General features: G+C 42.0%; 1 protein-coding gene across 2 annotated transcripts in view; it reads right to left on the bottom strand.

Moving 5' to 3' along the window:
- The window catches only part of DOK7 (docking protein 7), a 59,868-nt gene that overhangs the window by 25,794 nt on the left and 21,420 nt on the right, over positions 1 to 12,654 (bottom strand). For both annotated transcript variants that reach the window (XM_033061108.2, XM_033061109.2), the window contains one exon: positions 10,835 to 11,709. In XM_033061108.2, the coding sequence (XP_032916999.1) occupies positions 10,835 to 11,709 (875 nt within the window). The remainder of the gene's footprint in view (positions 1 to 10,834; positions 11,710 to 12,654) is intronic.

The raw sequence follows: 12,654 nt of genomic DNA on the forward strand, positions 1-12,654 counted from the left end.
ATCCTCATCCCACCTGAGGAAGTTCAGTCTAACTTTGACACAAACATGCACACAAATTTTGGGTTGTTATATTGATGCATCAAATTTCCCTAGAGCTGAACCAGAGGAGACAGAAAAACAACAGTAGCTCCACATAACATTTTTCCCTACACTTCTGTCCTCAAGGGTTGAATTACTGGCTGAAGTAAGCTAGTTTTTCAAAGTAAAAATTGTTGTTACACTAGCAGGGATGGCCAGAATGCAAGAAAGCAGTACCATTTAGGAATGAAACAGAAGTTTGTGTCCAAGTGGTAAAAAACTTTAAAAAAGATTTGCTCAGTCAGGTGAAATAACTGAGGTTTCACTGTGTCACCCTGATTCTTACCCAGAGTTCCTACATTTCAAAGCTTAGCCATAACCAAGGGAACTCAGTTGGGTCAATTGGCTATTAAAAACATTGCTCCAGAAGGTCCCTGCAGTCATCTGTTCTCACACATTTTACTGTGGAAGAACTCAGTTTTCCCTAATTCCTGTTTGGGCAAAATGGCTTTTGATCTAATAGAGAAAGTGGTGGGGGGGAAGTCATTGCATCCAAAAAGATTTGCAAAATTAGATTTTATGCAATATGCCTCTCCATAAGGATTTTAGAAAAGAATACATTAAGAAAACATAAAACCCATATAGTTTTTTCCTCCCTCTGCCGTTACAAATTGGCTTGAAGTCCAGGCACATCCTCAAGCATGTTCTTGATACCTTCCTCCTTTCTAAATGCTAAAAAATCGCCCAGCCCTTAGGCTAATCCCATTCTTAGAAAGAACTGATCTTCAACTGCCATGTCCTCAGTCTCAGATTTTCTGAATCAACAGAGTGTAAGGGCTCCCACATTCATAACTTTTTTCCGGTAACTGCCATTCTTGAAAGACACCATTCTTCAAGCTCAATTTCACACACAAAAAAAAATTGCCTTGAAGTAAGTCATTCAGTGCCACTGCTTTGTGGCCTTTCATTAAATAGAAAACCGTTTTCAACTATTTGTTGAAATTATAAAAATTAGTGATAGACTTGCCACGATTTTAAAACAAAAATTGTGGAGCAGCTGCTTCATCTTGGCAGGTTGATTTTTTCCTTTAGCAATTCTCATTAATGACTTCCCTTTCTGTCCACAGTTCTCTTAAAAGGCAAACAAACTTTGTCTCTCTCACTGCCATGTGGACATCATTGTGTTTAACATAATCTTTAGCAACTAGACAGAATTTTCAAGATCCAGTGTCCTGTAGAAACACCGTCCCATCAGACAGCAGCCTTGGGAAGCAAATACAGATATCACAGATAGAGTGAGGTAAGCTGGTCACAAGAAAACCCTAACACAAAATCCCTGCATCAGTCCAAGTATCAAGCTTCTTACCTCTCTTTATAAAGTGAGACAAAACACCACTTTGCATCACAAACTCCTGCCAGGAGTCTGTCTGCTACGGACAAGCAGTTTTTTAGCATGGTGGGTAGATTTGTCAAGTGCATTCAATACTAAGCCAGGCAGAGCAAGAACACCAGATTTCAGTATGGATTCCTTCTCTATTAGACCCTGAGGTCAAGAGCAGTCAATTCCTCTCTTCTACTATGGGACAGAGTTCAAAATCTATTTTAAATATCCAAGATCCATCTTATTTATTTTAACTCTCATGCAGCCCCAATCTCTAATGAAGTGAACATTTTAACTGATTTCAGTGGCCTTGCTTCTAGGAGTGTCAGAGGAAAGGAGCTGAAATCTCCACAAGACTTCTGCTGAACTCAAGAGAGATGTTTTGGTCAGAACTGTACAATTGCATTAAAGGTAAATTTGACAGTCTTATCTTCCTTATGGGCTTTTAAAGAATTCCCTCTCCTTTCTCCTCTTCCCTGGCATTTCAGCAGAAGCATTCAGAACTGTGCATAACAAAGCAATACATAAAATCTCAAGGAACTTTAAACACAGTCCATTCTGAAAACTGGTAGGCATTTTTGTATCAGAATGGCTAATGCACATTTAGTGCCTTCTTTGGCTATGGGAAGCATTCATTCAGTTCTGAACATATAAATATATATCAGTGATTCATTCCTCAAATTGGTTTCAGTATAATGAAACCATGGAGCAGGTTCAGTGGAGTAGGTAATAAATCATTTTCAATTCAGTAGATTTGTTGCCACACATTTTCATGCTAACAAATACCAAAATTGCATTACCCGTTTGAAGATGTTTTTACCATATTATCACATTTCACAGACGTAATAGCTGGAAAAATTATTTGCTCTTTATGACTAAAGTAATGCAACCTGGAATAGGGTCGAATATGACAAACTAAGGATTTACCTACACCACAACACAACCAGCACCTTCAGATATAACCTGATTATAAGTAATTACAACTCATTGTAATTCTGCTGACATATTATTGGCCAGACTGAAAATATTTCCATGGATATCTTGAAGTAATAGGTATATTTGGAATCTTGAATTACCAAAACTAATTCCACTCCTCTGTCTTGTTGTGAATTGTGGACAAGCTTAAGCACAGTTTCTCTAATGTTGTTGGAACACATTTCACCCTTCTAATTTGCATACTTCCAGTTTTAAGTGGCTCTGTCAAAAAAGGTTGGTTGGAAAGGTCACACCCCTACAGAGCATCTATTTTCAGTCCTCTCATCTACTCACAGTGAGCTGCTGTCAGCCCTCCAGACATTCCATCTAAATGATTGCTATCCTACTGACACTCACCAATTCCTTCTGAGCCATGCAATTACTCTGATATCACTGACTGTTAATCAAAACAAAATATTTCCTGCATAGTCTTTTTAATGTACAACCTTAAGAATAGAATGTTGGCAGACACTACAAACATTTTTCAGAAATCCAAGTCAAGGAACTGAGGTATTTTGAAAGTAACTTTGTTTATGATCTTCCAGAAGGAAATAAACCATATGGGAATCAAATCTGAGAATCTTAATCCAGGGCTGCTACTGAAGTTATTCACTTCCCCTGAGTTCAGCTCCATGTAATCTATGTTTTCCTTACATACTTTTATGTTTCCTTCCTCTGAAGGTGAATTTTACTTTCTCTATTTTAAAAAATGAAGATAGAAAGTGTGTGCTAACACTTTGTAGTATTCTGTGGAATTTTTTAATTTTTCCAGAAATAAATGGATTTCTATTTAAGGGATGGGGAGAGACAGAAAGAGGAAAAAAAGCCTCCCATTTTCTCATTTTGGCCACATTCCAAGCAATCTGAAGAGTCTCCTTTACCCCTGCATTAAAACCAGAAACCCCACAAACCCTACATTCCAATGGGAATAACTTTTTCCAGCTTTTATTGTCAATGGTTCCTCCTTCAAAGCATTTCTTTCTCTCTCTTCAGAAAACCTACTGCTCCCAACAGAGGAAGAAGTAGTCATTGGAATTAGTATTAATAACAGCTATTATCCAGTTTGATTGTATTTAGAGGAGGAAGCCAGTTTTCCCATTTGTTCATTGTGATGGGGATAGAAGGTCAATACTGTGGTTCATCAATATCTCCAAGGCTCTCTGACAGAAGAGCTATCCAGCAACACTTGTGTTTGGTACAGAAGAATGAATTCTGCCGAGTTACTTTGTCTGCATTCCCTCTTGTCAGGAAAGATGCTCTCTCTTCTCCTGACATTGTTACCATTTCACTTACCCGTGCTTCTGTGGCAGGCATTTCTTTTCCCATTACAGACCACAGGCTCTCTGCTCCCCTTAGTGCCAGATCCCTGGAAGTGCCCACTCTTATTATTCCAAATTTAGATTAAGACCCTTATTCTTTGCATGAAAGCTGTGAGGATTCTTTCATGATAGATGGAGAGTACCTTGAGTAGTTTTTTAGATAAAAGGTAACCTCCTACAGGGCTGAAAGCAAGTCAGACATGCATTGCCCTAGTAGGGTTGGCATGTCTCATGTTACTTTGACATCTCAAATCCAAATTCTTACCCCTTGAGCTCCTCCATGCACACCTTTGGAAGAGCTGAATCACTTACATGAGCTCTTAGCAGCAACAGCAATAGAAAAGGAAGCTGGGTCCCTTCTTGAGCACTTGGGAGGGAAGCCTGCTGCCAAGAAGCATTACAATACTGTACGAGTTAACTGGGGAACTGGGAAGAAAAAAACATTCTTCCTTTCCTGAAAGCCGACATTAAGCAACACCTCTACACAGTGCATAAGCAGACCTGGATGGGAGGTGAGAGTGAGAGGCTGGAGATCATCTCTGCAATAGATTTGGGCTTCTGGCCAAAACTACAAAGAGGGAAACAAAACAAAGGTAGCTCTAAGCCTGACACTACATCCACATGTCTTCTGCCCCTTTTCTCTGTCAGCTTCAACTGGAGAACATACTTTTGCTCATGTTTGAGCTGCACAGCACTTTTGTCAGCATAACTGGCTTCAGAAATGACTGCATTTCATTGTCAAAAGCAGCAATGATCATGGGTTTCTTCTATTTCAGAAAGATGCTGTGGGAAAACTGGTGGGCTTTAAGATGTCTTTGATTCTCTGAAGAGTCTGAATAATAACACTACTTTATTGTAAAAATTTCAGAGCCTTCAGAGCCTTTACAACAATGGTAATATAAGTAAAATGCCAGATGGCCAAATCATTGTCCAGTGCAGACACCTCATTTGGGGGTGATACGTGCTGGGAGATGCACATCACTCCTGGTTCATGGATCACAGTCAGGACTCATAGAAAAACAACTGGAATTAAACCAAAAGCAAGTTTTCTAATTCATGCAAAAAGTCAGCAAGACCCAGATACAGAAAGTTCACAAACATATCATTCAGGTCAATAATGACAACTGACTTCCAGGTTCCTCTGAGGTGCAAACTGCTCCTGTTACAGTTCTAACAGTGTGCTGCCCAACTGCCCAGAGCTCTGAGATTAGAGCAGAAATACAAGCAGAAACAATGCTGTAGAAGATGACAAATGCATCCTTCTCAGCTGAGAATTTAGACAGCTTGTAGCTTTTTTAAAGGTGGGAGGAAGCATAAAATGTTACAGCACCACACAGCAATACTGTAAAAAAATCTTTGAAAAGAGATGTAAAAGATGTGCAATTACAAATAATCATGTTCCTACACTCTCAGAGAAAGCATGGAAATAAACACAGTACAAGATAAACACATAAGGTTTTCAGTCTCCTGGGGAAAGAGGTAATGATTCCCAACAAAAAAAAATAGCTAAATTAAGGTTGTAGATAACAGTACATTGTGATTTCTTTAGTATCTGTTTTAGTACTACATTAGGAAAGTACTTGATTAAAAGCCAAAAAAATTAAAACAGTTACACAGATATGGCCATGTAGTCATGCAGCTGCCATTTCTCGGATTTCAGTACGCAAGTTAACACCTTACAGGCCTTCTCTTTCACCCCTTTCAAAAGCAGCATCTACAATGAAAGGAGAAACACCAGCTAACTCGAGGGTTAAGGGGTTTGTGCAGGATTTGGACGTCCAAGGCTATGTTCCCAACCCAGTGACAGGCTGCTCCTGTCCCTGGTGAAATCAGTCCAGGCAAGACACCTGAGTGTAGGATGCTCTAGAGTTCCAGTCCCTTCTCTGCCTGAAGTCACATCAGCTGTGCTTCTTCCTAGGCTTAGTCTCTCTCCCTGGTCTACACAAATGCACAAGGGACACAGAGATTCCCAGTTTCTCTAGAACCCAGAGACTCTGCACTCACCCAAGGTGATTACCCAGCTCTGAAAGGGGGACGTGGTGCTGCACCATCAAACACAGTAGTAAAGAGCCTGCTCAAGGATGACAGGAATGCACATGCCTTCCTGTGGAGTTGTAATGCAAAATAAAGCTGTTTCTACAGGACAGACTAAAAGAGTTAAATATCCTGCCACCTAGCCAAACCAACTCCTCACTTAAATTGAGATCCACAAGCCCCCAAGGCAGGTGCCAGTCCTCCCTGTATTGCAGGGAAGGGGTCTCAGCCCCTCAGTGCTGTGGATCCTGCTGCCTGACAAAAGCCCTTTTATCCATTAAGACCACAACATTTCTGTATTTCCACTTACTACAGATATGCTGGGAGATTCAAAGTTTGAGGCACAGAGTCACTGTGGTAGCAGGAATTATACAGGCATCCCACAGATAATTTGGGCGGATCAGCTCCTCATTGGTGACCATATTGTCTCCAGTGAGGCCTTGGTATTTTATTAAAATCATCAACTTAAATAGGTGGCTGAATACCAATGGAGATTGATGACAACAGCCACACACAAACTGATTACTTCTTTTCCCTTCTATCATGGCAAGTTAACTACAAAAGCAATACTCATGACTATATTTCTACATAAATAAGAGCTCCCACTGACATAAATATGAGTTTAGCATGAGCTAGACATACATAAATGTAATTCCTACTAACAGGCACATTTGGAGCTGTCAACAGTGATTTGAGTATAATACTAAGTAGCATGAAGAGACAGCCATAAACACTCCATATTGATCCAACTTGCAAGAAGAAGAAGGTCAGGGGACAAAAAGCAAAGCAAAACAAAACCCAGAACTTGTCAGATGGAAAAGGACAAAACCAGTTGGAAAATAATTTTATTTTTCAAACTTCTAAGAAAATTTACAAACAATGGTGGTGTAAAAAAAAAAAAAGGAACACCCTATAAAAAAAGTTGACATTTCTCAAATTATAGCATCAAAGGAAGTTACAGAGCAACAAGCATACCAGGAAATTCTATTCATCAAATTAGTATTAGTTAAGTAGTTAAAAACATAATGAGTAAAGTCTAATAATAAATCTCTATAGCTTACTCAGAAATTATAACAATCAATTCTGAGCAGAAATTATACTTACAATAGACAATGAATTCACCTCTGCAATCATCTACAGCACTGAAATCAACTAGGTTGCATATTACATAGCAAAGGCACACCTTGGAAATCTGCAAAGGACAACTTGAGCACAGCACAATTACGTACAACAGAAAGCAAATCACCCTGCATGCTTGCTTCTTAGTCCCCAGTGTCTAATATGAAATACAATATACAAATAAAAGAAGCAATATTTAGTAACTCTTTCCATGCTGGTTCTAGTTTTCATGCAGAGTGACACAAAGGCCTCCTTGCCCTGTTTTCTGTTTGAGCCTTGGCACTTTCCCAGGGTCTGTTCTCCCTGTTTTCATCATCACCCTTGTCATTAGAGCAGCAGGTGGTTCTTAACAAGTCAATCCCAGTCAGGACCCCCATCATGCCCTCCACATATGCACATCTTCATCCTGCAACCTCTCTCCAACTCTTCACATGCTGAACTCCAACCTATGCATGCAACATACCCAAACCTAACCTCATTTGTCAAAGTTTACATAAAGGGTACAAAACAAAGAAATGCTTATAGCCTTAATTATTGCTGCAGACTTTCCTCTACTCGGGTCACTTTAAAGAGTAGGCATTTAAAAGCCATTAACACAATTAATTAACAGCTTAACTCAAAATTGCAAAGGAATTCCAAACACCAGCACATAAAAGCTTTTTGAACACAACTTTGAATAAACATAAAAACTTGGTATTTTCATCAATCCATAAATCAACTCTTCCTGGCCCTAACTTAAATATACAGTAATTTCACGAATACAAGCCGCACCAATTTGACTAAGATTTTGCTCCTAAACCGGAAATGCGGCTAATAATCAGGAGCGGCTAATACAACCTCAGAAGTGCCTGCCAGAGTGCTGAGCCGAGCAGCTGCAAAGTCGGCAGTTTGCGATTGTTACAAATCGCTACTTTGTTGCACTGCGGGTGGAGCCTGGCTCCCTGTAGGCAGCACGGGGGGCGGGGAGAGAGGCGGGAGAGCTCTCTTTCCTCCTCTGCCACAGCCCAGGGGAGAGACGGGGGGGGGGCCCGGCGCCGCCATTGCTGCAGCTCGGGGAGGAGAGGGGGGACCCGGGCCGCCCCTACTGCGGCCCGGGGAGGGGGGGAGAAGCCGGCGCCGCCATTGCTGCGGCCCGGGGAGGGGGGGGGGAAGCCGGCGCCGCCATTGCTGCGGCTCGGGGAGCCGACGGGAGCCCCGCGCTGCCATTGCTGCGGCCCAAGGAGGGGGGGGAAGCGTGCGCAGCCATTGCTGCGGCTCGGGGAGCCGACGGGAGCCCCGCGCCACCATTGCGGGAGCCCCGCGCAGCCATTGCTGCGGCTCGGGGAGCCGACGGGGTGCTTTGTCCCCGCCCGCCGCCGCCGCGGCAGGAGCGGGGAAACTCCGTCCCTGCCCGCTGCCGGCGCCACGGGCGCGGGAAAGCTCCCTCCCCGCCCGCCGCCGCTGCCGTAGGAGCAGGGGAAGCTCCGTCCCTGCCTGCCACCGCGGGGCAGCGCCGACCCGGGGTGACCAAGCCCAGTGGCAGCGGCGGCGGGCCCCGAGCGGCAGCGCCAGGCTGGGCCACCTGGCCCCGTCAGCGGCCCCTAGCGGGCCGAGCCTGCACAGCCTTAGCTCAGCCAGTAAACCCCGCCCTCCCGCGGTTCTGTTAATAATTGCACGCAGGTCCTCGCTGCGAACGACAAAGCGGCTTATATTCGTGTGCGGCTTATCTATGGACAAAAACCGAAATGTTTGCCAACACCCAGAGATGCGGCTTATATTCAGTGCGGCTTGTATTCGTGAATTTACTGTATTCTGTTCAAAGTAGAAGAAGTAATAATTATTTTTTAGTTATAGCCTATGGATTTGTGCTTTCACTGTACTTATCAGGAGAAACACCAAAGACAGTGTCCATTAAATACTGCTAAAGAACTCATTCTTGACAGTTCAAGAGAGTGCATCAAAGGGTTATTTTTTCTTTCAAAAGTAAAAACAAACCCATGAATCATTCAATTTGATGAGACTTATTTCGTGACTGCTTATAAATGGGTTCTTAAAAAAAAAAATAGCAGATGTGCCTATCTCATGCTAGAACAAAAGTTAGTACAAAAGTTGCACCAGTGTTTATCACTGAATTTTTTTAAATACAGACAATATCTGAAATTCTTGCCAATTTATCTTATTAGGGCAGCTAGAAACACCCTTAAACCTGACAGCATTTTGCAATAAAAGATTTAGGTATTTACAGCATTGGGGTCAACAGGCAGTTGTGGAGACATAATTTAGCTTTTACTGATTTTGAAGACATCCAGTGGAATACTCACTTTCAGCTTCCCATCTTCCACAGATATCCAGAATAAAATCTGATAAATTCACATCTAAACCAACAATTCAGATCACCCAGAAACATTTAGCTATGTGAGCTAATTGTACCTGAATTATTTCTCTCCTCCCTGCCTGTAACAAAGCCACCTCTGAGCTTTCTATACCCAAAGCAGAGCCCTTCTAGAAATCAGCCTTGGTCACTCTTCCCAAATTCTCCCTCACTGCAGGGAGCATTCACAGGAAGCCAACAGCAGACACATGGCTGTGCACCCCACTGCCTGCAGCCACGCTTCCAGAGCTGGGCTAGAGGGCTTGTGAGGTGCAAGTGGCTGGCAAGGATGGCCTTGGGAGATCACTGATCCTACTGACCACAGCCTCAGAAAACTTGTCCCACAAGTGCCTCCCTACCTGCCAAGTGCTGCAGGCACATGACACAGTAACATCCAAGGTGCTGTGACAGGGCTCTGCAAGTGTTCCAGGCAAACAGAGCTTGCTAGTTTGCAAATATGTGAAGGCACTCAATGCAAATGCATTAAACACCTCATGAGAAGAAAACAATCCCTCAAATTTATAACCTTTTAATTTTTCTTTCATCACCTATTAGGCATTCAAGCCCTTTTCATAGCAGTGGTTTATGTAATCTCACATTTAATTAAATGCACACATTTCAATGGCAGTGTTTAATTCCTCATGCAGAAGTCTCTCCTGTTGAATCCTCACTTCACACATTCCCTAAATTAAGCACTCCCTCTAACCTTCCCAACCTTTCAACAGCTCATTAATACAAGCAGTTTTACCACCTTCTAGTTTAGCAAACACATTCACCAAAAAAAAAAAAAGAAAAAAACTTCTCCAGCACAGATAAAATCAGATACATTTTCCTTCAATGTATAATTAATGCATAAAGCTTACTGCCATAAAAAGACAAGAATTCAGCAGATCCAAAAAGAATTTATAAGAATATCAAAGTCTTAGTAACAGATACTGGCAAATGTGTTTGGAAAGGCAAGCGAACCTCCCCAGTTTAGGTATTGAATCTTTATGTGACTGGTGATCAAAAATAAATTTTCCTGCAAATAAACTGTCTGTTTGTAGACTAGTAGTGAGTTTTTGTGTACCTGCTCTAAAGTACCTGTCACTGGCCAGTCACATTACTGGACTGCCATGCTGACTTGACTATCTTGTATTTCCCCAATGAGAAATGGGTCTAACCTGGCTTCTTGTGCAAGGCATGTTCAAATTACAGTGACAAAGAAAAGAAAAACATCAATAAAATAGAAGTATGCACTCAGATCTCCTTACAAGCAACACATATTATTTGGCCTCTGTTCTTTCTTTGTAAATACTAGCAGCAAGACAGGTCAGTGTCTTTCATGCTTGCTTACCATTACATGACAAATTCAGTGCCCGAAAAACTCTTTCACTTATATGTACCCAAAGCCAAAACTGGCCAATTTAAAAGTCATGATTGTGGTCTATATTGTTCAATGTTTCCTTGACTAGGCACAGATTTTCAGGAAACCATGTGCTAAGTCTCTCCATTTCAGCATAAACAACAGAAAAGTTATTATCTGCTCAGAGTATAAAGGAAACAATATTACTTATGACTTACAACTTACATAACTTGAACTTAATCATGCTATATTAACTAAGGTTCGTTAGCATCCGCTCAGTGTTAGGTATTTACCTTTAGTCCACCACAGATTGGACAAGATGAAAAAAGAGCTCTTGTCATCCCAAGGTGGGGGCTACATGTGTCACAGGGGTCAGCTGAGGCCCCACCAGGTGGTGACAGCTCACTACTTTTGGAGTCTGACACCTGTCCTTGTGGTTTGGTGTCTGACCACCTTGAAACAAAATCCAGATATGTCTCATCACTTGAGTCCTTGCTGCTTTCTGTGAGTAAGGATGAAGGCCTCCCTCTGTGCTGGCTGTGCTCAGGTCCCCTCTGTGCCTCCAAGTGTGGTAGTAGCAGTTTTGGGTCACTGGCACCTTGAGCAGGCTGGGCCTGGTCCTTGGGTAGCGTGGAATCTGTGCTCTTCGGCCGCACTTCTTTAGAAGCTGCCTGTAACACACTCCTGGGTACATCATAAACATGTCTGAGAGAGCTGGGAACCTGATACTCTGATCCCACACCTCTCTGGGACTCACTGTGAGGACAAGTACACAGACTCTGATCTGAAGGAAAGTTCAATGGCAAGCTTAGCAAGGATCCAAACTCATCACCATGGCAAATGTCTAAGCTCCCAGCATAGGAAGAGAAGCTCCCAGAGTAGGAAGAGTGGCTACCAGTAGCTATTCCACTGTCAGAAGAACTCTGACGACCTATTTCCTGCAGCTGCCGGGACCGCAGGGGCTTCGGAGGGGGTTTAGTGGTGCCACGTGCCCCTTCTGGAAGGCTCTTTTCTTCTCCCAGGTGAATGCCCTTTGCAGCTGCCAGTCCATGGCTCTCCTGAGAGGTGCTGGCTGAAGACTGCTCAGGCCACACCGTCAACCTGCTCCCTACACTGACATCCGAGTGGCTGGTATCCGAAGATGAGCTGGAAATACTCCTGTCGTCTCCTAGAAAAGAGGGAAACACATCAACCTGTGTTTAAAATACAATCAACAGACTCAAGCATGGCAAGTATGTACAAACAGGACATACTTGCCCTGAGATTCCATCTGCTTTTTGTAAGCGCAACTGCCGTCAGAAAGCCAGAATTCCTGCAATAACTCACAGCCCCACAGGAAAAATAAAATGCAATGCCATGCCATAACCCTACCACACTGTGGAACATAATGCATTCAAGGTTAAATTTTTTAAGTTTATGCACCAAGTTCTCCCCCTTTCAAACACATTTTACTTTCATACAGTTAATTGGGTTGCCGTATCAAAATTCAATCATATATCACTACAAATAAAAATAAGAATAATACTGTTATAAAAATGTTTACATATCCACATACAAAAATATCTTCTGTAATTAATTTGTATCTATACTGCAAGTTTTTTTCCCCAATTATAGTTCCAAGAAAGGCATTTTAAAAGGCAATTATTGCCATCAAAGACAGAATATGAATTTAAAAAATTAAACATTGGCATGAAAGGCCACAAGGACAAAACTCAAACATAACACAAACAAATACAAAGCCACTTTCTTGTAGCATACACAGAGTTCATTATGTCATTTTCTTATCTTTCTTAATAAAGTCAGTGTGAAAATAAAGGCAGAAACTGTTTATGAGGCTGGCCAATGATTTCTGACCAGAGGGACTAAATGAAAAAAAATAAAAAATAAAAACAAACAAACAAAAAAAAACCCCAAAAAACCCAAAACAAAACAAAAAAAAGCAGGCATGTTTATCTATCAAGTCTCGTTTGTTTTCTATCCATTCAGTTAAGTCTAGTAGTTATGTGCAAATTAAGAAAAACCTCAGGAAGTCTCACTGGAATTCAGTCAGAAACCACATTGCCCAGCAGTGTCTAGGCCAAAGCAGCCATGGACATGTACATAATTAAGCTCC

Source organism: Catharus ustulatus, chromosome 5 (assembly GCF_009819885.2).
Source record: "Catharus ustulatus isolate bCatUst1 chromosome 5, bCatUst1.pri.v2, whole genome shotgun sequence".
Classification (NCBI taxonomy): domain Eukaryota; kingdom Metazoa; phylum Chordata; class Aves; order Passeriformes; family Turdidae; genus Catharus; species Catharus ustulatus.